Source organism: Danio rerio, chromosome 18 (assembly GCF_052040795.2).
Source record: "Danio rerio strain M-AB ecotype USA chromosome 18, GRCz13ab, whole genome shotgun sequence".
Classification (NCBI taxonomy): Eukaryota; Metazoa; Chordata; class Actinopteri; order Cypriniformes; family Danionidae; genus Danio; species Danio rerio.
In genome coordinates, this window is record NC_141038.1 from 8,631,953 (window position 1) to 8,657,597 (window position 25,645).

Here is a 25,645-nt window from a genome sequence, read left to right on the forward strand (position 1 = left end):
TTGGTTTAAAAATCTTTTAATAACCAGAGGAGCAAATTATATGACATCATAAAGGTACAAAGAAACAAATCCTACATTTTTTTGCAGTGAAAATATATTATTTGAGTCTAAAGTCTGTCAATCGCATTAAAACATGACAAATATAAACAAAACATATAAAAATAACAGACATTACACATCCACGAATATTGTGCATCACTTTCACTTCATGTACTTCATAAGTCATATATAATACACCTAAAGCTAAATGATTTTGAAATGTACTTTAATGTAACTTTGATGTGGAAAGTAACATATATAAACCTTCAATTAAACCGGCCCTATGACCTTTATACTTTGCGCTGCACATGTTATCAGATTAAACATTGACAAGTATTTTGTTGTGGCTTGTTGTTGTGAAACCTGCAGTTACTGCAAAGTAAAAATGCCTTCATTGCACAAGTCAAGACAGTCCAGGAAATTAAAGTCCATAAACGAAAGAATGCAAAATTAACTTGGTGACAACTTACACAAAATGTAAGCTATGCAACACACACTACCGGTCAAAAGTTTGAGGTCAGTAGGAGTTTTCAATGTTTTAAAATAAGCTTCTCCTGCTCACTAAGGCTGCATTTATTACATCATAAATACAGTACAAATTGCAAAATTGTGTAATGTTATTGCACTATAAAATAACTATAAAAGTAGTTTATAATTTAATTTATTCCAGTAATTTTAATGATGAATTTTCAGCTTCATTACTCCATTCTTTAGAGCAGGGGTGCCCAAACTTTTTCGTATGAAGTGCCAAAAACCAAATATCATTAAGAGCCAAGGGCTGAAGGTAACTATACCAAACTATATTACATTAAAGTTGTCATGGGTAATTTCATAATTTATTTAATAATATTTAAAAATAAATAGAAAAACATTATTTTAAATCATATAAACTAATGCAGTACAAGGTTTTTAAATATAACCTATTTTCAATAAAAACATAAACTATCACATTTATAACACAGTGAAGTTCAATGGTAAATATAGAATCTGCCTTTGACTTGATTTGCTCACCAAATTCTCTGCACTGTCAGGTGACAGAAAATAATCTCACTAATTTAAACCATGTAATTGAAACATTTAATATCCGTTATCTCTTTACATTAAAAACAAACAAACAAAAGGCTACATTTAATTGACACTGACAATCTCAAAACCATCCCCATCATTCCCCCTGTCTTCTCAGCTGGGATGGTGAGCCAAATCAAGTTACTATGGGCCAACTTTGGCCCGCGGGCCCTAGTCTGGGCATCTTTGCCTTAGTCACATGATCCTTCAGAAATTATTCTAATATTAATTATTATTAATATAATAATTATTATTATTGGGAATAGTAATAAAAGCAATAATGACTGGAGTAATAATTTCATTTAAAACTGCATGCAATGAGAAAGCAGTTATTTACAATTTGAATAAATATTTTACAAATTTAACAACTTTTTACATTTAATAAATGGTGCCTTGACAAACAGATTAATTATCTTAAAAAAAATTATAATAAAAAAACTGACCCCAAACTTTTGACCGGTAGTGTATACATAAAACTAATACAATCTACCACTATTCTAATTTAACAGTTATAGAATGAAATGTACAAACTGAAAACAATTACAGTAAAACTATGATGAAAGACATTTATATTTGAAAGCACAAGAACAGTTCTAATCGAAATCTCCCATCAAGGAAATAAAAAAAGAATTAAGAAAAGCAACGTTTAACCTGAAAAACAACTGGTAAAGTTGTGGAAATGTCTCCGACTAGCTGCTCGATAATATTTTCTGTACCTTCACCTTTGATTCATTTAAAGCAAGTCTATCTAAAATCCATCAATTGCTTGCATTCACATTTTCCTAAATAGATCTGTCACAAACTCACTGTGATATCAAAAAAGATTAGAGGGGATCACATGATGCTTCGTGCGACAAGACGTGTCTGACAGAGCTCCTCGTCATATAGCTGAATCTTTACTAAACAGTCGTCCTAATTGCTTTGAGAGTTCCCAGAATTGAGAAGTGATCAAGATGTCTCTTGATGCTATTTGGTCACAATCAGATTCAACTAGTAAACAAGCTAGAAGTAAAAAACACCAAAACAAGAGCACTATTGTGGAGCAAGATGCCGATTATCCGGGCTCATCGGTTTCTAACAACAAAGTTATTGAATGACGCAGTTAACCAATTAGTCGAAAAGGAGTCGATTGTTCTTGAAAAGAAGTTACAGGCAATACGCAATCCAATATTCAAGATATCAGGCAATTTGGAAAGTATCATCAAGAGAGTCATCCAGGCCGAGCAGGGAATATCGGACCTTGAGGATAATCAAGTTAACAGCTCAACGTGCCTCGGATCTATCGAGACATCCCTGCAAAAAGCACTCGAACGTCTAATGTATAAAACCAGCTTTCTTTAAGACTTGGCGGAGGAGTGGTGAAAATTGTGAGAAGCAGGATTTAAATATGCCTTCATTTACCCTGCCACTATAAGAGTGTTCAAAGTAGCCGGTAAGAGCCCAGACATGTCCACAAAAATAAGAATTTTTTGAAAAGCTTAAAAGAAAATTCACAGTTGAAAACAACTCTTTAAATATAGTTTCATGTATAAAACTTTAAAATTTAATGTTCTTTATTATTGTTTTTGTTGAAGTTTGGGTTAAAATAAATCACAGTGATGGGGATTTCATCACGGTACATGCGTGCCAAATCGCTAGACAGCGCCAGCATGGTTGCCAGTCTCTCTCAGCAAAACAAGAAGACTATTGTCGAGCAAGATGGCCATAATCCGGACCCGACTACGTTATCGGATGACTGCTTATTTGTTTAGTCGAAAAAGTGTCGATTGTTCTTGAAAAGAAGTTACAGGCAATATGAAATCCAATTTCCGAGATATCAGGCAAGTTGGACAGCATGATCAAGAGAGTCATCGAGGCTGAGCAGAGAATACTGGACCTCGAGGAAAATCAAGTTAACAGCTCAACGTGCCTCAGATCTATCGAGACATCCCTGCAAAAAGCACTTGAACGTATAGAAGACCTTGAAAATAGAAGTCAGAACCTCAAAATCGTCAGTCTCAAAGAGGGCACTAAAGAGGGTGACCTGATAGCTTTTTTTGAGACTTGGATCCAGACTACATTGAATATGAACGCAAAGGATGGACGGATCAAATTGGACAGAGCACACCACACTAGACAACTTCATGAAGATCTGAGAGCGCGACCCGTGATCATCCATTCTGCACAACTATAAGGACAAAAGACTGATCCTAGAAGCAACAAGATGTCTGGGTGACCTCTGTATCGAGGACAAAAGAAAAAGTGTTGTTTTTTTCAAGATTTCTTAGACATTGTGCAGAAGAGAGCGGAGACGGCAGAGGCGTGGCGATGATTACGAGAAGCAGGATTTAAATATGCCTTCATTTACCCTGCCACTATAAGTGTTCAAAGTAAGAGCACATATATATATATATATGTCTACAAAAGAATTAGAATTTTTTTTTAAATGCATAGAAAAAAAATTTCACAGCTGAAAACAACTCTTTAAATATAGTTTCATGTATAAAACTTTAAAATTTAATGTTCTTTATTATTGTTTTTGTTGAAGTTTGGGTTAAAATAAATCACAGTGACTGTGATGTCATCCCGGTACATGCGTGCCAAATCGCTAGGCAGCGCCAGCATGGTTGCCAGTCTCTCTTGGTCCATCTCTCCATACTCATTGGTGCCCAGTGCATGGCGAATCAAGTGTGTGGCTGCGTTTAGATCCAAAGCAGGGGTAGCCCTGGCCCGTCGCCGTAGCAGCAGCTGGTGCATCTGTCCCAAGTTGAGCTGCCTAGCGGAAACAGGAGCCTGCAGATGAACCCCTGTCAAATGTTCCGCCACAAGCCTGACCGCCTCATCATTGCTCATCTCATCCCAGAGTCCATCGGAAGCCAAAATCAAGAAGCGGTCCTGTGGCCGCAGCCGGTGGTGGGTGACTTCTGGTGTGACCTCCAAATAAGGCGGGGTGAGATAATTAGGTGGAGCATATTGATAAATATTCAGAGCCTCTAAATCCGAGTCTCCATTCTCCAGAACGCTCTGCTGTAGCTCACGACTCCACTTAAACCGCACATCACCAAAAGCACGCAACGGCATCAGGACTCCGAGCAACCGGTCATCTACAACCACAGTTTGCCGTTCGCTAGCCGGGTGCTGCCGCCATACCCGTTCCATCTCAGCCACGTTGGCAGCGTTGTGATCTTTTGTGAGAGGCAGAGCACTCCAGCTCCCATCAGTTTCCTGGACACCCAAAACCGCCCGGCAGTCTCCTGCATTGGCAACATGCACCCCCTCTGGTCCAACATGAGCAACGCAGGCCGTGCAGCCAGCAAAGGCAGCCTGGAGGGCGGTGTTCCTCATCAGGTCATTTGCAAGTGGCACCTGTGCCTCAAGAGACAGATCTGTGTCCAGTCTTTGAAAAGCATAGCTGAGAGCATCTGCAGGACGCATGCCGTCACCGTGCTCTTCACTTGCCAGAAGCTCCTGCCAAAAAACACGCAAATGATCAACATAGAGAGCTGCAGACTCCCTGTAGTTATAGTCATTGTGGTGTTTATACCACTGCAGGATAGGCGGAACGGGGCGTGAGGTCTCCATGGCAGCTTCTAGATCCTCCAGGACAGACTCTGCCATCATCGCTACAGAAATGTAATAGGGCAAACGCTCGCTGACCGCTTGAGCACACGCGTGTCCGCCGTGTCCATCAAACACACCGAAAAGCATGCTACGAGTCTGCAAGCTGCTGGCACTGCTGCGCCGGTCCTCAAGCGGGGTGTTGGCTGGAAGTTGGTTACTTTCGAACCTCAGCACCGGACTGGGACCACCACGGCCATCGAACTCTGGAACGCGAACAGATTGTTCATTGGCACGCAGGACTGCGTTGATCTGCAGCCGGCTCATCTGAAAGTCCATTTCATGTCTTGGAGGATGCAGTCTGTTCTCTCCTTCCTGCCCTGAGCTTCCATCTGATCGACCACCACGAGAGGAGAAACTCCGTGCTGGAGAAGAGAAAAGGAGGGCTCTACATGCCACATCAGGTAAAACATGTTGACTGGCTGCAAAGGAACTGGACAGATGTCTTCCTCTAGTGCCTAAGAGGAGCGCTGAGCGCAAATAACCAGACATCACTGCCTGGATGCAGTGTCTGAAGCAGTCTACAACTCCAGCATCTGTGAAAACACAATGCGAGACTACAATGATTAATCTTAAACTGATAGAAAAAAAAAATCACAGTAAATGATTGAGGTAAAGTAGGTTTTATATTCACATATTTGTTCCTTTTTGAACAGTGAAAACCTGTCAAAGTCGATATATTGTTTACAACGCTACTTTGAATATTGGGTCTGAAATCACATGCAAGTATGACTTCAAAACAACAATAGCACTGTTTAATTGACTGAACAATGTTGTACTTTGATAGTCATTGGCTGCTAATATAATTTCCCCATTCAGAATTTGAAAAGAATACGTTTCTGAAATTTTATTAAGGAAAAAGTCAGAATGTGCGGATATAAAACCAACTTTACCCGTCAGTAAATGCACATCAAATCCATTTTTGTTCATTCAATGCAATTCTTGTTGCTTGCTATTTTAACAGTCTAATAAATCTTGAATCTCGTTTGTGTGTCACTTTGGATAATAACATAAGCTAAAAGCATAAATGTAAAACCAACAGACTCAAGTCATATGACAAAAATTAAGAAAATTAATAGTACATAATACAAAATCTTCTGAAATAATCATAGATCAAGTAAATGATTAAGTGTATCTATATATGTTGACCATATCTGCATAGTAATAACATTATAGCTATATTTGTGAGGGTCAAATTAATAAACATGTACATGCATACAAACACAAACTATTGTTTTAAACCATTATTATAGTTTGAAACCTGCCGGCTTCCATGTAAACTGATTGATTTATTGGTTCATTTTACAATTGAAATCTATTTGTCTGCATATTTGCGTGACATAAGCTGTATTTTGTAATTGTCAGTGGAACAATTTCTTCAAAATTCAGTATTAATAAGAGAAAATGTAGTAAAGAAATATTAAAACAATTAATAAGATGTTCAAATTAATTATTAGTTAAATAATCCTCTGAAATACTCATAGATCAAGTAAATTCTTTAGTGTAAATATCTATGTCAGGGGTGTCCAAACTTGGTCCTGGAGGGCCGGTGTCCTGGAGAGTTTATCTCCAACTTACTTCAACCCACCTGCCAGGAAGTTTCTAGTATATCTAGTTAGTAAGAGTATGATTAGGGTTGGAGCTAAACTCAACTAGACAACGGCCCTCCAGGACCAAGTTTTGACACTCCTGATCTACGTTGACCATATTTGCATAGTAATGATATAGCTTTTTCAAATAAGTTAGGGTCAAAAGAAACATGCACATGCATATAAAGACAAATTATTGTTTTAAACCATTATTACAGTATGTCGACTTACCTGTATATTGACTGATTTATTGATTTATTTTACAATTTAAATCTATTTGTCTGCATATTGGCGTAACAGAAGCTGTATTTTGTAATTGTCAGTGAAACAATTTCTTCAAAATTCAGTATTAAGAGTATTACTACTTAAATGTAGTAAAAATTAATAAGAAAGTTAATAAGAAAATGTTTAGATTAATTTAGAATTACAAAATCTTCTGGAATACTCATAGATCATGTAAATGTTTAGTGATCGTACGTTAATCATATTTGCAAAGTAAAAACATCATAGCTTCCTCATATCCGCGAAGTTCAAAATAATAAACATGTACATGCACACAAACCCAAATTACTGTTTTAAACTATTATTACAGAATGAAACATGCTAGCTTAACAAGCTAACCAGCCGGCTTTCGTAAGAATTGAAACATTTATCGTTTCGTTTAACAATTTAATTGTATTTTTCTGCATACTTGCGTAAGAGAACGTGTATTTTATAATAGTCAGTGCAACAATTTCTTCTAAATGCAGTATTAATAAGAGTAAATGCTGAGTCAATACACACACCCACCTGGCACTGCTCGGTGAAATGTCTTCTTCTACGTCCTGCGGTGTGGAAACGTACAGCCACCAGCGCCCCCTTCAGTCATGTATTTACTTCATAGATTTCTCCAGAGACTAAAAAAAACATTTCTTTAGTATCCAAACTAACCGTAGAGGCATACCATACATCAAAAATAAATTGTATAAACGAATTAATGCCTAATAAAATCGATTCTTAATGAACCAATCCGTTTTCACGTCTCAAACCACGAGGCGATTCCAAAGCGAGGCGGGAATTTAAATTCTTCCGTTGAGCTGCCGTTAGTCCATCATAAAACAACAAATGCTACGAAATTGTGGGATTTCGACGACTGTGGTCTCATTTGGCACTGCTAACAATCTTGAATCTATGTATTAAGCTTGTTTCGTAAATATTTTAGGACTTGGATCGTTGGTGTAAAGGTAACGTTAATCGTAAAATTAAAAAGAAGTATATTGTTGTTTATTTTCAGTGTAACATTACGATATTATTATAACAACATTTGTGATGTTTTTTTTTTGCAGGGTAACTTAGTGACACTTCGATGGAAAACATTAGCTGATCAGTACGAAAATGAAAAATGGAAGGTCAGCATCATATTATGTAACGTACAATTAGAAGGGAGAGTTATGGCAAATTAAACAAATCAGCACATTAATTAATAATATTACACAATGACTCTATTACATATTTACAATGACCTTGCATATCACACGGGAAACATCTTTGCAAATAATTTTATTTATTGACAACGTAGTTGTGTGCACTAGAATTTTTAAAATGTTTTTTATGACTAATAAATATCATCATGAGGTTAACTTTAATGTTTCCATTTCTAGTAAGTTTTTAACGTTAAGTTTTCTGGTTTATTTTTGTTAAAATGCGCTTGGTTTTAAGTTTTTTGCCATGTTTAACTTTATATATATATATATATATATATATATATATATATATATATATATTTATGTTATATACACTCACTGGCCACTTTATTAGGTGAATAGTACCGGGTTAGACACACTTTTGCCTTTCAACAATAAGGTACTGGAAATATTCCTCAGATTTTTTGGTCCATATTAACATGATAGAATCACACAGTTGCTGCGGATTTGTCAGCTGTACATTAATGATGTGAATCTCCCGTTCCACCACATCACAAAGGTGCTCTATTGGATTGAGCTCTGGTGACTGTGGAGGCCATTTGAGTAAACTTATTGTCATGTTCAAGAATCCAGTCTGAGATGATTCACAGTTTATAACATGGTGCGGTCACACTGGAGTTTGAGCTTGCGAAATTCTGTCATACAGCGCTGTGAAAAGAGGTGGGATTAAACAAGATGATTAGACATTTAAAAAAAGCGAGCGATTGGTCCATGTTTTAAATTACTGTATATAGAGGTCATGTTTTGATTCTTGGTTGGTCTCACGCAATCATATGATTTGATTTCGCAGGTCAGAGTTCAAGCTTGAACTTTACAACGCAGCAAACTGCGAAACTTGCCGCATGACCTTACGTTTCCGCTCTGACGCATTCGCGTGCATATTAATGAAAGTCTATGGGGAGAAAAGTGCAGTGTGACTGCAGCTTTATCCTGCTGGAAGTAGCCATCAGAAGATGGGTCCACTGTGGTCATAAAGGGATGGACTTGGTCAGCAACAATACTCTGACCAAATTCTGGCCTGACCATCCAAATGTCGCAGCAGAAATCAAGACTCATCAGACCAGGCAATGTTTTCCAATCTTCTATTGTTTAATTTTGGTGACCCTATGCAAATTGCAGCCTCAGTTTCCTGTTCTTAGCTGACAGGAGCGGCACCCAGTGTGGTCTTCTGCTGCTGTAACATATCTGCTTAAACTTGGACGTGTTGTGCGTTCAGAGATGCTCTTCTGCATACCTCAGTTGTAACGAGTGGTTATTTGAGATACTGTTGCCTTTCTATCAACTGGAACCAGTCTGGCCATTCTCCTCTGACATCGGCAAGGCATTTGCACCCACAGAACTGCCGCTCACTGGATTTTTTTTTCTACTTTTTTTTTCAGACCATTCTCTGTAAACCCTAGAGATGGTTGTGCCTGAAAATCCCAGTAGATCAGCAGTTTCTGAAATACTCAGACCAGCCCGTCTGACATTAATAACCATGTCACATTCAAAGTCACTTACAGTAAATCCTCTTTCTTCCCTATTGTGATGCTTAGTTTGAACAGCAGCAGATCGTCTTGACCATGTATACATGTCTTAATTCTTTGAGTTGCTGCCATGTAATTGTCTGGTTAGAAATTTGTGTTAGCAAGCAATTGGACAGGTGTACCTTATAAAGTGGCCGGTGAGTGTATATTGTATTGTATTGCACAATACTCATCAATTGTACAGATCCAGTGATGTATTTTGCTTTCTAAGCTGAATGATTTCACATTTCCAGCTACCAAGACAGATTTGCGTCTTTTGCTGGAATGTCTGAAATACCAGATGAAATGGCCTGGCTCACAGAAACAAGCTCTTCTCACTATCATCTCAATCTGCAAGCAAAATGGTTTGCTTTACAGCTCAAAATATAATCAAATCAAACAGAAATACAACTTTTCTTACACAAACATAAAATTAAATATACTATTGTGCAGTTTAGTTATTGTTTTTTTGTATTTCAGATCAGTATGTTGAGTTCCTCAGAGAGATCGGAGGCATTTCCTTCATCTATAACCTATCAAAATCCAGTACTTTCTCTCAAGTTAAAGAGACTGCACTATTTACACTTGCATCTTTGGCTGAACTGCATGGTATGTGTTTGGTTACATATGGAAACAGTTAAGAGAGCACTTTCAAATAATTCAAATAATTTCTTATGTATTTACGCTGTGTCTGAGTGCAGCGTATTTTTGTTTTATTTTATAAGCAACAGATGATAAGTCCTCCAAATTTAAAATAAAAATGAATATTTTAATTTTTATTGCATAAAATAACAAAAAGTGCCATGTTTTCAGACACGTTTTTTAGTTTTTAGATCCATTTTTCACTTTTTAAATATTCAGAAATAGTATATATTGGAATGACTCTGGCTTTTGGCATGAAATGAAAACAAACATGTCTGATTACAAACATATTTTCTCCTGCAGAGAGCTGTAAACAGGCACTGTGTAGAGAAGAGATGTTTCGAGACTTTGTGCAGCATCTGGAACAGGAAATGCCTCTGACGGAGAAAAGAGTCGCAGTGTACATGCTGTCTGTATTGGTTGCCAACAACAGTAAGTCTCACCATAAAACTTGTGTCAAAACTCAGAGGCCATTTCTATGTGTATGTTTTTTTCAAAGTTGGACAGGTTGTCTGGTCAGATTATTATTTCACAATTGTGTGTACTGTTTAAGGCAAAATGATCTTTTGTTATTGTAAAAGTGCTGTTTAATGGAGAGAAATACATTTTAAATATAATAGTTTCATAATTTCTTTCTAAATTACAGTTCTTATAAGTTGTTGTTTTAATAAATTATATTTTAATAAAAACATCTGAGCAAAAATAAGATTTTTACTTATTATTTTTTGATAACTATTTTATTTTGTCTTTGCCTTTATGACAGTGCATAATATTCTACTAGTTATTTTTTAAGATACTAGTATTTAGCTAAAAGTGCAATTTACTATGTTAATTAGATTAACTAGGCAAGTTACTTTAATCAAGCAAACCACTGAACAACAGTGGTTTGTTCTGTTCCTATTAGATCAATAGAAATTATATTAGAATTAGAAATATTACATTTATTAGAAATATTTCTTAAGCGGGCTAATAATACTGACCTTAAAAAATCATTTAAAAATTAATAAATGAAACTGATTTTACTGCAGTCAAACGAAAAAATTAAGACTTTCTCCAGAATAACATAATTATAATAGGAAATGCTGTATAAAATGTCCTTGCTCAGTTAAACATCACTTGAGAAATATTTAAAAAGAATTAAAATTTCACAGGAGCGTTAATCCATTTACCTTTAACTGTATGTGTGTTTTGCGTTCTAGGATGTGGACAGACTCTTGCTAAGACCTCCAGGTGTATTGAAGCCTTACTCCGATTGTTCAGGTATGCATAACATTCAGATAATGTTCCACTTTTTGGCATCAATAGCAATCAGTTTAAATGTGTGATGTTAACTTAATCAATTTATTTTGCTTTATCCTTTTAACACTCTAAGACAGTGCATTCCTGGATGAATGAAAACATTCACAAACAGATGATAAACACTAAGATGTGAATGTATTTCAAATTCTTTCTGGTGTTTTATTGAAGTGAATCTTTAAATACAGAAAAGCATATGAACACCTATTTAAAATATTACCCTTTTGCTTAACAACCAGATTCTATTTGTTTTCTTTATGCCACTCTTTAGGCAGAGTTTTCCAGTTCCTGGTGAGTCTTATGAGCAGCTGCAGTTGTGGATCACTGTGTCTAGTGCGCTCTGTGGCTCTGTCAACAACCCTCAAAATGGTACGGGCATCTTTCTACCCCTTTACCATTGTTTACACATACACCTATATATACAGGGGTTGGACAATGAAAGTGAAGCGTCTGGTTTTAGACCACAATAAGCCATTAGTTTGGTGTAGGGTCGCTTTTTGTTACCAATACAGCATCAATTCATCTTGGGAATAATACTAAGTCCTGCACAGTGGCTGGATGGATTTTGAGGCATTCTTTTTGGAGAGTTGTGGCCAGGTCACCCCAAAGTGGCTCAATAATATTTAGGTCTGGTTATTGTGCAGGCCATAGGAGATGTTCAACTTCACTTTCGTGTTTACCAAACCACTCTGTCAACAGTCTTGCTGTGTGTATTGGTGCATTATCATCTTGATACACGGCACCGCCTTATATGTATATGTATATATGTGTGTGTGTGTGTGTGTGTGTGTGTGTGTGTGTGTGTGTGTGTGTGTGTGCAAATACATATTTTCACAACCTGATTGTTTTTATTTCACAGAGGAGAATCAGAACGTGTGTATGAGTGTTTTTCCTGAGATAAAGCCCTGGCTGCAAGAAGTGGCATTACCCAGGGCAGAGCTGGCACAACCCTTATGCTCATTTATTGGAATGACTGTGGCAAACAATCGTAAGAACATCAGCAAAATAACTCCATCTTACGTGCTCATTTTCTCATCGCATGTGAATCTGTATTTTTCAGCCTGTGCTCAGGAATATTTTGTGTCAGTGGGAGGCCTGGATTCACTCTCAGACACTCTTACCCGAGTTTTATCTCAGTCTACACACAGTGCTTCTGTTTGTAAGATGGCTACGATAATCACTAAAACACTTTCTGCCTGCATCTCTAATAACGGTAAGACACATGCATGCACACCCCAATATAACCCCAAATATAATACTGGGTTGATTAGGGTTTTCAGTTTCCTTTCTCTTTCTGTCTCAGAGCTGTTGGGATCTTCTTTATCAAAGCTGAGGGTTATCCCAGGACTACTGCGTCTGTTATCTAGCCCAAACCTTGATCCACAAGATCAGCTCGCTGTGGTGTTAACGACTGGACACCTCACAGATGCCTGTGGTCAGTTTTTGGTAACATACCATGGCAAAATGTCTTATATTCTTCCAAGTACAAAAAGGAAGTTCTGCACTATAAAAGATAAACTTAGTATTTCTAAGTAAAATTCGCAGGTATCTACACTAGGGTTGGGCATCTAAGCTATAATGCCGATCCGATACGCATCTCGATACAAAGAATACGATCCGATATATTAGCGATACATTTGTGACATATTGCGATGCAACACGATACGATTCACACCCATATCACGATACGATGCGATATTTCAGCACTAATTAGATCAAGTTTATGAGATGATGTGAAAGAGGATGCTGTGCCATTGAATGAGTTTGATTATTTATAAACCAAGCAAAACCAAGACTTTTTTTTACAAACTGGCTTTTCTCTCAGAGCCAGAGTGTCAGTTTACAGTAGAGGGCCATTTTAGAACATATAGCACATATTATTTAAGTATTTTCAAGATAAACAGAATGTATAAGTGCAATATCAATTAAAAAAATATGTATATATTTGCACTCAACATAAATAAATTTAGCATTGCACAACAAGAATTGTGATTTAACTTTTCAACTATGAAAACAAGTTTTAAAAAGATATTTTGCCACTGATTATTCAAAACTTAAGGTTGTGAACTAGCAGTGTTATGCTGCTTTGAAACATCACTGTCACTGTAAACAACAGGCTGATAAAAATATAACAAACCAGCAATCTTCTTGCTGTGAGGTGGTCAAACTACCCACTGTGCCACCGTGACACCCAATTATTTTTATCATTATTATTATTATTAATATTATTATTATTATAATTAAATAAAAATAACAGGAGGAGGTGTTTAAAACCTTCGTTCTCCGTGACACTAGGCTGAATATCTTTGCAGATGAACAATGCAATAGCATTCGTTATTGGCGTAGAGCGAGCAGAACTGTTGCGCACGGAAAAAAAAACTTGCAATGCTTTTCTCACCACTTTTGGAGCTGGTTGAAGCAGTGCGAAAGCCGGGGATGCAGAAACACTGGAAGATGCTTTCACAACAACACCGTGGCGCTCCTTCAAGTGAGATTTCAGATTAGTCGTACTGCCCGCGTATTTTACAGATGCGCGGCACATTTTGCAAATTGCATCTGTCCTGTCAAGTCGTCCATCCTTAAATCCATAATGTTGCTTGCCATACTTTAGATTTAAAACTCAGTGGGGAATAAAATGTTTGTTTTGCTTCTCGCACTTTCTGAGGGCGCTCCACTAGCTTCATCCGCACACCTGATACACTGAGTTGTAGTGTGTGCACATCCGCAAATCCGTTGCTAAGGCTTACTTTATGTAGGTCGATTAAATTATGCGCCAAAAACAGGTTGACAACACTTGTTAATAAATAAAAAATACATTCTATATTAAAAATATAAGCTGTATCTCGGAAAAATCGATGCATCTCGCAAAAACCGATGCATCTCGATTTGCTTCCAAAATTTCATTCATCCTCTGCTGCTCTACCGATGCACTCGCATCATGCACGCGCATGACCGCGTTTCGATACATATCGGTTAATCTTCCCATCCCTAATCTACACTGGTAACAACTTCTAATGCAAAAAAATTGTTTCTTGGTAAGTTAGAAATTGAACAAAATATCAGTTTACTACGAAGATTGGTTGTTTACATTGTAAATTCTATATTTAATTCTATTCTATTGTAAATACTATTCTATATGGGAGTATACAAATTATTAATTTCTATACATATACAAGTGCCAGCAATACTGACCACAATATATTGCTTGTAAAGTGAGCTTTTGGCTAAAATTCATGTCTTTTCATTTGATCCTTCTTAACAACTTTCTGATCTTTAGCTTAGCTGACTCAAGGTACAGATTTGTTCCAGATTTTTTTTTCTTGTTTTTAATCCAAATATCAAAAAAAATCTTAAATTAAGAAGCATTTTTTTTGGTCTTGATTTCGTAATGAACAAGTCAATTTTAAACACGTTTTATCTTAAAACAAGCTAAATAAATCTGCCAATGTCAAAAGTAAAATAAATGTGTTTTCATATTATTTTGCTTATCCCACTGGCAGATGATTTTGCCTGAATTAAGGAGAAACGCAATTAGTTTTTACTAGTTATTTCTGAAATCAGAAAAACATTTTTTACTTGTCTAGAAAATTCTTCTTGATTTTAGGATTTAGTTTTTGGACGAGAAACAAAAAAAAAATCTAAGTAAGAAAAAAAAGAAAATTTGTTTATTTGAAATAATTTTAACATGAAATAAAAAAAATAAATTATATGAATTTTTTTGTATTTGTTTATTAATTACAGTTGGTCCTGATTCTCACTTCAGGATCCTTATCTTCACAGCATCTTCTCAAACGGCTGCTTTTACACTTACATGTTATAAATAACATTGTTTTTGCCTGTTTTTTTGTATATTGTTGTAATTAGTCAGTCTGTTTTTTTATCTGTGCAGTAGAACAGCAGTCGCAGTTGTTGTCAGCAGGGGGTTTACCTATTATAATTACACTGCTCACTGAAACCAGTGATGAAGAGCTCAAAAAAGCAGCCATATTCGTACTTCACACCTGCAACAGAATCAGTGAGTTACTTTTTTATGTTCTCACAAGCTTACACTTAATGGCTGTAGAAGCATGCTGAAGTTAAAGTGTATGAGAGTTAATATAATCACAGTGAAGTTGCGAAAGCCTTTTTTGAATACAAAATGCAAGGACAATACTCGTCTAAGACCAGGCATACTTCTTTGCAATTCCCATGCAATTTCAGTATGGTACCATCTAACATTGTATGGGATTTAAAGCCAAACCTCACAATACATGTGCACACTATACTGCAACAAGAGGCGATTTAATCATAAATTGACATCAAAACAGCTGCCATAACATTATTTATCAATATGTGGACCTTTTTGGATTCTTGGAAGCTATGGAAATAAAAATGTAAAGCAGAAAACATGTTGGGACCACTGCTATTGTTTACATCCCTCAAAATGGTCTATACGGTCCGGTCCAATTGCTCAGAAGTGGCATCACTGCTCACATTGTCCATATTGGTGTTCATGCAGGGTTCAACGCTAAGGATTTTTTCTACTGGTCCGATCGGGCAAGTGGTTTAGATTTTTACTTGCCCTGCCAAAATTTTCACTGGCCCCACCAAGAAAAAAAGGAAAGTTAATAGCTATTTTTTAGCCACATATTTTAATTAATGTGTCAAAAATAAAGTCTGTGAATCTAGAATTTCAATACTTAAAAAAAAAAAAAGTAAATAAAAGTGTTATGCAAACAAAAAGAGCAGTATGGAAAATGTGGAGGTATTTTATTGCGGTTTGAAATTATTTAACAAAAGGTGGCTGACTTGTCAAACTGACGGCAAACTCGCTCACTTAATTTTTATTTTGTCGTGTTGTTCCCATGTAAATGTCTACTGCCAAGACGTTAGAAACAGACATTTTCTTTTAGCCTTATAATTTGATGTAGACGCCATGTTGCTGTTTGTACGTTTTACTGTTTGTTACCAGGTTACAAAAAAATTTGCAGGGTCAAATCAATCAGATAAGAGGAACCGGAAAATAATATGTTGTTTACGACATTACAGAGAATGTAGTGTGTAAAGACTTAAAAGCACAAACTTAAAATGCATGCAATTGACAAATAGTTACAGACAAGTTAAATGTTAGTGACAAGACACTAAAGCACTGTCCCAATCGGGCCAGTAATGATGCGGTCTACTGTCCCAAGTGTCTCTCACGCTAGCCCCGGGCCACCGGGCAGTCCTTATTGTTGAGCCCTGTCATGTAAACGTACCTAGTGTATCTATCCCCAGCTTAGAAGGTGCATACTGTTAATTAAAGTACTAATTATATGCTATTAACTTCAGGTGACCCCATCTAACAGCCTTTAGTACTGATTTTGTTTTCCTCTCTGCCTAGCTGAATCATTAGGCCCAGGTATGTCCACTATAGATCCAAATGAGTGTGACAGAGAGGGACAATGGCGATCAGCTGGACAGATTCTTCAGAGAATACAGCTGCTCGAAAAAAAGGTTATTTGTGTATGAATGTTATGAAATTTCACAATGTTTGCAGCACTGTTGTCTTTCAGTTGAATTGAATTTAATTATTAAGTTACTAAATTTTGCTTTTTAATTTTCAGATTGGTAAGAAACTATGGGAAAGAGACCCCGAAAGCCAACCGCACAGCATGAAGAGGTCAGACTCACATGTGGAATGCGATGATGAATTGTGGGAGGGTTCTGTAATGCGAAAGGTCAAAGGTAATCATCGAGTATATGGGGAGTTCCGCGCAATTCCTGCAGGAACTCCAATCACAAGTGAAATACTGCAAGACCAGGATAGTTTGGTAAGTATGTACACACATTGATTTCTAATGTGTAAATGTTAAGCATTGAGCATTAGGTTACACCAGTTTCAACAACTTTAATAGATCATTTAAAGGTAAGATTGTGTGTTTGTGTATGTGACCACCAGCAGCCTGACAGCTCTGAAGAGGGTTTGAGTCCTGTCCAAGTCAACCTTTTCAAAGGCCCTAACTGGGAAAAGAGCAAAAAGAGAAAGCATAAACAAAAGAGAGAGAATGAGAGGAGTGACAACCAGGAAACAAGGAGAGAAGGAGTGAACAAGAGAGAACTGAAGAGGAATGTGAAGTCTGAAAGAGTGGTGAAGAGATTAAAGATGATGAATCTAGAGTCTGATGATGATGGTTATGAACTTCTCCAAAACTGCAGCACACCAACAGAGGGCAACAGAGATACACAGGGGTAAACAAACACACCGTGAGATTTTCTAGATGCACACATTGGGTAGATTCCATTCTACGGGCTTATTAGAGCGTAGGGATGATCCCTTCCGAATTGAGAGCAGTGTGAGACACAAAAAACTTCATTGCTCAGAGGATCATAGCCTAAAGCAGGGGTGTCAAACTCTTCTGGAGGCCGCAGCCCTGCACTGTTTAATTATAGCCCTGCTCCAACACACTAACCTGTAGGTTTCAAACAAGCCTGAAGGACTGAATTAGTTTGATCAGGTGTGTTTAATTAGGGTTGAAACTAAACTGCCTAAAACAGTGTTTCTCAACCACGTTCCTGGAGGACCACCAACACTTCATGTTTTGGATATCTCCTTTGTCTGTCACAAATATTATGGGACTTTCAGTCTCTGTTAAAGGTCTGAATCAGGTATGTTCGGTTAAGGAGACTTTGGCTGTTTCTCAATTCGAAGAACGCAGAGAATGGACTCGTTAAACAGGGACATTCCCAATTACTCTTGCTTCTTCATTCTTACTTGTTTTATTCAGGATTAGCATGTTCACATAAAATCCAGATTCACATAAAGCATTTCATGTCGATGACTTTTCAAGACAGAGTCTGTAAATTTTTCCTCCTCAAGGGAGTGACATTTCTCTCTCCATTTTATTTTTCTTGGGTTTCAGCCCAGATATTTTCAGACATCCTGATCCCGTGAAGAGAAACCAGCGCGAACCCTCTCTCTCAGATGGTAAATCTTTCTTAAAACATCAAACTTAGCACTTTGTGCGAAGTCACAGTTAAACCCGTCACTCCTCCTCATCTACTGTATAGAATGATTTCTGTGGTAATCATGTGATGTTTAAGATAATCGCGTTGTGCTGAATTCTGTTTTCAGATAATATGTCTCTATGCACAGAGCTGTTAGACAAAGAAATCAACAAGTTTCTAAAACCACCATCTGCTTCGAAGTCCAACACTCTACGCTGTGCAGGTGTGTGTCTGTATACATGCACACAAATAACATTTAAAATATGAAAGGGATAGTGCACTCAAAAATAAAGACTAACCGCTCATGATTTACTCTCCGTCATGTGCTTTTAAATCTTTGTGATATATATTTTGAAGACCTTACTGACTTCCATAGTAGGAAAAAATTGACGTCAATGGGTTTCAGATACCAGCATTCTTCAGAATACCTTCCTTTGTGTTCAACAGAAGAAAGAAACTCAAATAGATCTGTATCAAGTGAAGGATGAATACAATTTTGGGGTGAACTATCCCTTTAAAAGCAATACATTCTGCCACTTTCTGCTTCTTCATCACTCTCATTGTTCTTCTATCTTCTTTTTCTCCACACTGTCACAAACACATATTTTCTGTCTCAGGTTGTGTGAAACATATGAATGAGCTGAACAGTCGGTCATTTGGCGCTGTGTTGAGTAGCTGCAGATTTCAGTGTGACTTTCACTTGACGCTGAGAGAGGCAGAGGATCGATTCAGGAGAAGCCAGCCATTAAAGAGGACTAGCCACACTCCAACACACACTCACATCAACACACACCGCAAAATCAGAGAGCACAGCACAAGCGCTCAAGAGCATAAACAGAAGAGCAAGAGGGAAAAACACAAGCTGAGTCACCAATCATCAGACAGATGTAAGAGACGGCGTCTTTCACAATAGCTTTACTAGAACAAGGGCTGGAGAACCAAACACACCCTCGTGATTTGCATTTAGTAATTTAGCAGATGCTTTTATACGAAGCAACAATGTGAGTTGGGGAAAGAGTTATAATTAAATGTATATTCTGATATTCTGTTTGAAAATGGTTTATACAGTAGACCAGGGGTCACCAAACTTGTTCCTGGAGGGCCGGTGTCCAGCAGATTTTAGCCCCAACTCTAGTCAAACACACCTGAACTAGCTAATCAAGGTGTTACTAGGTATACTTGAAACACCCAGGCAGTTGTGTTGAGGCAAGTTGAAGCTAAACCTTGCAGGGACACCGGCCCTCCAGGACCGAGATTGATGACCCCTGCAATAGACTGTCATTCCACATCGTAGTACAATAATACTATTGGTGATCTTTAGCAATAAGTGCCCATAGAATTATACAATAAAAAGCGCAACATCTTAAAATAAATAATACAGATAAATAGACAATATAAAAGAAATTGGGAATATACAAAAAAAAGAGCAATACAACAGGATATTTAAGTGCAATCTATACTTAGAAACTCTTCTTTAAGTCTAAAATGATTTTCTTTTTTGTTTATTCTTATTTTATATTGTCTTTTATATTTATCTGTATTTTATACATTACTCTTTTATTGTATTTAATATTTTCATGACAGACTGTGGAATTATGATTTTTTTTTTAGATATCATGGCCCCTTATTGCACAATTAGTAGTAACAAAGGCTGTGTCTAAAATTGCATACTTCCATACTATATAGTATGCTAAAAACAGTATGTGAGCCAAGTGGTATGTCCGAATTAATAGAATTTGATAAATAGTGTCCGAGAAGTACCTAAATGGCCTACTACTTCCAGCGTGATTCTGAAATGTGGATCTGATGGGTACTATGCTATCTCATAATGCATCGCAAGAGAATATATGAATGGGAGTAAAGCGACGCAACTGATATGTGTAGGTCACGTGATCATGTCAAAATAGAAGATGTAGTATGTCCGAGTTCTATTCTTACTACTTACCTACTGAGTAAAAGGCGGTTTCGGATGCAGCCTGCGTCATTCCATGTGGTAGTACAATAATACTATTTGTGATCATTTAGCAATAAGTGCCCATAGAATTATACAATAAAAAAGAGCAACATCTAAAAAAAAATACAGTTAAATAGACTATAAAAAAGTGGGAATATACAAAAAAAGAGCAATACAACAGGATATTTAAGTGAAATCTATCCTTTTTTTTAGGCTAAAATATTTATTTTTTTTGTATAATCTTAATTTATTTTATATTGTCTTTTATATTTACCTGTATTTTATATATTACTCTTTTATTGTATTTAATATATTCATGACAGATAGACTGTGGAATTATGCTGAAGTTTTTAAATATCATGCCCCCTTATTGCACAATTAGTTGTAACAAAGACTGCTTCTGAAATTGCATACTTCCATACTATATAGTATGCTAAAAACATTATGCAAAACGAGTAGTATGTCCGAATTCACAGAATTTGACTAACAGTTTCTGAGAAGTATCCGAATGGCCTACTTCTTCCAGCGTAATTCAGTAATGTGGATCTGATAGGCGCTGCGCTATCTCATAATGCATCGCAAGAGAGTATATGAATGGTAGTGAAGCAACTCAACTTGCATGTGTAGGTCACATGATCATGAATAAATGGTGGATGCAGTATGTTCAAGTTCTATTGATACTACTCACATTCATACTGTATAGAATTTACTTTTCTAACGGTCAAGTAGTACATTCAAATTCAAATGTAGTACCTACTGAGTAGTATGTGGTTTTTAACGCAACCTGTGTAATTCCACATTGTAGTAAAACAAAACTATTAGTGATCTTTTAGCCACAAAAAAAGATCAACATCTAAAAAAATAATACAGATAAATGCACAATATAAAAGAAATTAGGAATATACAAAAAAAAAAAGAGCAATACAACAGGACATTTAAGTGGAATCTATACTAGGAAATTCTTCAATATTTCTTTTTTTTTGTATATTCTTCATTTTTCATATTGTCTTTTGTATTCATCTGTATTATTTTATATATTGCTCTTTTATCGTATTTTATATTTTTTTATGACAGAGTCTGGAATTATGATGCCCCCTTAATGCACAATTAGTAGTAACAAAGGCTGCATTCAAAATCGCATACTTCCGTACTATATAGTACGCTAAAAACAGTATGGGAAATGAGTAGTATGTCCGAATTCATAGAATTCGAAAAACAGTACGTGTAAAGTACACGGTTGACCTACTACTTCCGGCGAGACTCTAAAAAATCATATCTGATGGACGTTACAATATCTCATAATTAGGCCCACGCAGAATCTGCACGCGCAGTAATCTGCATATTTTTAGCTCATCATTGAGTCTATGTATTTACTTGTGTAAATGTGTACATTTTATATTTATTCAGTTTTTAAATTAGGTTTACTAATATTTTTGTGATATGATAATAGAAATATTAAAATGTTCATGATTTATTTACAGTATATAGTTTGTGAAGTAATATCTTCTGTTTTAGTATATATATTATATGAGAGACTTGCTTTGTTTATCAAATAAGTGGATCTAATTAGATTTGCATTGTAAATATTAAAGTTAAAAGGGTATTATTTTTAATTTCATATATTAAGTTTTTACTTATGATACTTCTAAAATAATTCAGCATAAATCCGCAGATTTTTTACAAAATTTTCTGCAAAAATAGCAAAAAAATGTCCACAGATTCTGTCTGGCCCTGCTCATAATGCATCGCAAGAGAGTATATGAATGGGAGTGAAGTGACGCATCTGATGTGTGTAGGTCATGTGGTCATGACAAAATGGCAGATGTTGTATGTCCGGGTTCTATTTATACTACTCGCATTCATACTGTATAGAACGTACTTTTCTAAAGGTCAAGTAGTAAATTCAAATGCAGTACTTGACTACTGAGTAGTAGGCAATTTCAGCCGCAACCCATGTCACTTTAAGGCAAGTCATTTTACTTGGCGGCCATCTTTCTCAGGGATTCTGTTTGAATGGTGAAAAGTAAATTCTTCAAAACTGTTTGCCAAGCTGACGATTAAATTTCATATCTGGAATCACCAATAAAATTAAACTACAACAGTCTCTTTAGCTTCGTTCCTAAATGTTCGAATCATAAAAAATCTGCAGAAACTCTCACAAAAACACACATATGATCAGAGCCTCTTCCTCAAAGAATCGCCAGTTTATTTTGATTGACAATTGGCTCCTTTACTAGAAGGCGGGGCATCATTCACCATACAGACCTTTACATATATCCCCCATTCAAAACTATACAAGTGTCATGTCTATTCTATAGTCTTTGGCTGTATGCAATGTTTAACAACAGTATTGTGTATTAGCATCATTTTTAGTGCATCTTATATTTTATTAATGCTCAGTAATTCTTTTCTGTCAAGGTTACAGGCTCACACCCCTGAGAAGACCGCGTGAAACATACAGTAAGTGTTCCTAAGAACAAATTCCTACATGTCTTTTGAGTTTGATAGAGAAGACAGTGGGATTTAGAGGTAAAGAGGGAAACATTCATAGTACCTGTGCCATTATAAACATCTGCAATATAAGTTTGATAAATAGTGCATGTGCGTGCAAAGAACTGGGATATAATATTGAATAAGTTACTGTTTCATAACACAAGACACAGGACTGTGCTTTTCACTTTTGTCTATGGTGTTGAAATGTCTTTCCATCTTTACTCTCATTTTTTTTTTCCTTTCATGTCCTCCTTTTACCCTCAGTCTCACTCATTCCATTCTCTCCATTGCCGAGTTGTGGTCTCTGAGTGCTGTTCAGTTGTTCCTATATGGCTTCTTTCCCAAAACCACAAGACTTTTTCACTGGACTTTCTAGAGATGTTCTTAGTGTAATTGTCAAGTAAATGGTAACGTACCGTTATCCAGTCATTATCACAATTCAAGCCCGGAAAGGGTGAGTCAACCCCAACTAAAAGTTTTTTTTTTAGCTGTTTTACAATCGTGAAGGTGGCACTAATGCATTATCTTGTTCAAATAAAATGAGCAGTTTACAGTTTAGCAGCTATTATGCATCACTTAAAAATCAAGCATTTCATAGTCCCTCATGAGTAGTTACTAATTCAAATTTTATGTGTTTCTTAAAGGTCATGTGAAATAAAAATAAAAAAGGTTTTTAGGTGTTAGTGTCAGTATGTTACTGTGGTCTAACGAATCACAAATCTCACAGTTTGGATCACTTGATGTTTTTTAGTCTCTGATCGGACCATTTTTCGCATCAGCCAAAAAAGGGAGGAGAAAAATGTAATTTGCTTGCCCTCTATCACAAAACAGTACTTCAAGAAACTTTTGGTTTTAACAAACAGAACTTAGAACCTGTAATTTTATTAAAAATAAAATTAATAAATTATATAATATTCAGTGCTGTGAAAAATTCACTATCACTACAGCTGTTGCTGATAAGGCCAAATGCATAAATCTAACAATATGATTTGTACAACCCATATTTATTTTTAGTCTCATTTTCAATAAATAATTCAGTTATTCACTCATTAAACTTCATCTTTTATTGCTAGATGTGTCATTTTTAAAGAATTATTTAGTGGCCTATTTTTTATTGCTGGTTGATGGCCACCTGGTTAAATAATGTAATTGCTGCCTACAACTTTTTGAGCGTCAAGATAAATGCATATGACAGTGATTTGAATCTTTCCCATAAACCTCAGTGGTTATATCTAAACTATAAACTGTTCTCCCAGTACTCCTGTGTTATTTGACTGTAACTTCATGACTAACTCAAAAGACTAAAGACTGAATCTCTTTCTTGATTTTGCGTTTTTCAAACACAGATTTGAATGCAGCGATTCGAAGGATTAATAAACATATGCAAATAACCCATCATTTATTGTGTATGTTGTGTGGGTGTTGAGATCCTGATCTTTCGATGATTTATCGTGCAGCTTACACTGAATGCATTATGTAGGCTAAACAAGTAGTGACAGAAAACACCTTTCATAATCCAAGAAACCCACCATATCCTGATTAACCTACCACAACTACTCCCATCATCATTCCATTGTACAGGAAATTCTAAATGCTTTCATACATGTGATTTGAATGATGTGAGAGGCGATCTCTCTCTGAGATTTGTTACAAATTTAGAATTAATTTACAAGTAAAAAAATGTATTAATCTGCAGGTCACATGTGATTTAAACCATGAGTTGTGATCCGTACGAATCACAGATGAACCAAGATCTGTTACACCCCTAGTATGTTAGTTTTAAGCATATCTTTAAGCTAGTGTGCTCCAAAACCGTGACAATTTACTTTTAGAAGATATAAAACTGATGTAAACATCCCAAGCTTGTGGTTTGTCACTTCCACCTAAATAGATAGATGATTTTTTTTTCACGTCATCTCATACTTTAGGCATCAAATATTGACCAGTCAACTGCTTTCTATTTCTAAAATGTAATTGTAAAATATAATTGTTAATTGTAATTTTGTAAATTGTAAAATATAATTATAGTTTACTGGCATTTCTATTTGAAGCCATCATATTGAGTAAGAATGTCATAAAAGAGCATATGTGTAGAGAAGATGGCATACTTGATTATGGTATTTATACTGTGGCATACTAGAGTACTGGGTTCTATAAAGCATATGCACTTTTACACTGCCCACTAAATCATTCTAAAGATCAATGTACCTCCTCGCTTCCCTGTGCAAGTCTAACCATTTGTATTGCTTTTGCCAGCATGGACACATTTAGTATAGTTTGGTTCATTAATTCCACTTCCTTTCCCCCTTATCCTGCATTTTCTCTTAGGCCCTGACGTGAAACAGTGGACGGATCACAGACATCTCAAGAAAAGCTCTGAAGACGCTCGCTCCAAAAATGTATAGTACTATTCATAACTGTGATTTCACGATTACAACGATCTCATCTGAAGCGTTTTAAATTCTCTTAGTCAGTCTTGCTATTTCCAGATGTTTTTTTTTAACACAGAATCAAAGAAAATGCAAATGTCAATCCAATAACTTGCTCTTCCTCTGAAATAACTTTTATCATCTTTAATGATTTTCTTCTTTAGTCTTCAGGCAGACACAGAAAGAGGCAGAACTGGTCTGATAAAGAGCTGTGCTACCTCACCAAGGGTGTGAAGAGGTTTGGTCACTCCTGGAACACCATCCTCTGGAAGTATCCCTTCCACCCCGGGCGCACCAATGTAGACCTGGCCAAGAAGTTTTACCACATGCAGGTCTCCCGATGCTTACTTACGATTTTACCCTAAGAAGATGGGTATATTTTGCATAAACTTTATAGGCTATTAAAGGGGAACTATTATGCAAAAATCACATTTATAGGTGGTTTAAACACAGTTGTGTGGCAACAGTCTGTGAATATATCCAGCTTCTAATGGTAAAAATATATTAATTTTATTTTTTTATATTACACTACTTGTTTTTGAATCTGCCACTATGCTGACACATCGGCATTTGTAGCTCCACCCTCTTTTAAAAAGGCTGGGAGCAC

The 25,645-nt window shown here is 36.2% G+C and overlaps 3 protein-coding genes across 18 annotated transcripts in view; 1 reads left to right on the plus strand and 2 right to left on the minus strand.

Annotated features, from left to right (window-relative positions):
- pdp2 (putative pyruvate dehydrogenase phosphatase isoenzyme 2) lies at positions 1 to 7,162 on the minus strand. Of its 3 annotated transcripts, XR_015514442.1 has the most exons (3): positions 7,080 to 7,137; positions 1,588 to 5,237; positions 1 to 535 (listed from the first exon to the last, which is right to left on the minus strand). XR_015514442.1 is itself a non-coding variant. In XM_087292640.1 (2 exons), the coding sequence occupies exon 2, from the start codon at positions 5,191 to 5,193 to the stop codon at positions 3,601 to 3,603; it is 1,593 nt and encodes a 530-aa protein (XP_087148766.1). In that variant the 5' UTR covers positions 5,194 to 5,237; positions 6,982 to 7,137; the 3' UTR covers positions 1,394 to 3,600.
- The window catches only part of LOC101882393 (uncharacterized), a 768,785-nt gene that overhangs the window by 584,385 nt on the left and 158,755 nt on the right, over positions 1 to 25,645 (minus strand). The gene's annotated exons all lie outside the window — the stretch shown is intronic.
- Positions 7,070 to 25,645, plus strand: part of terb1 (telomere repeat binding bouquet formation protein 1) — a 21,867-nt gene continuing 3,291 nt past the window's right edge. Inside the window, exons 1-20 of one of the 14 annotated variants that reach the window (XM_087292147.1) lie at positions 7,070 to 7,513; positions 7,616 to 7,678; positions 9,513 to 9,623; positions 9,739 to 9,867; positions 10,204 to 10,332; positions 11,100 to 11,160; positions 11,468 to 11,565; positions 12,056 to 12,184; positions 12,257 to 12,409; positions 12,500 to 12,631; positions 15,086 to 15,211; positions 16,559 to 16,671; positions 16,782 to 16,988; positions 17,120 to 17,406; positions 18,078 to 18,142; positions 18,290 to 18,385; positions 18,780 to 19,049; positions 22,535 to 22,576; positions 24,938 to 25,008; positions 25,203 to 25,370. In XM_087292147.1, the coding sequence (XP_087148273.1) occupies positions 7,672 to 7,678; positions 9,513 to 9,623; positions 9,739 to 9,867; positions 10,204 to 10,332; positions 11,100 to 11,160; positions 11,468 to 11,565; positions 12,056 to 12,184; positions 12,257 to 12,409; positions 12,500 to 12,631; positions 15,086 to 15,211; positions 16,559 to 16,671; positions 16,782 to 16,988; positions 17,120 to 17,406; positions 18,078 to 18,142; positions 18,290 to 18,385; positions 18,780 to 19,049; positions 22,535 to 22,576; positions 24,938 to 25,008; positions 25,203 to 25,370 (2,394 nt within the window). In that variant the 5' untranslated portion in view covers positions 7,070 to 7,513; positions 7,616 to 7,671. 14 annotated transcript variants of the gene reach the window in all.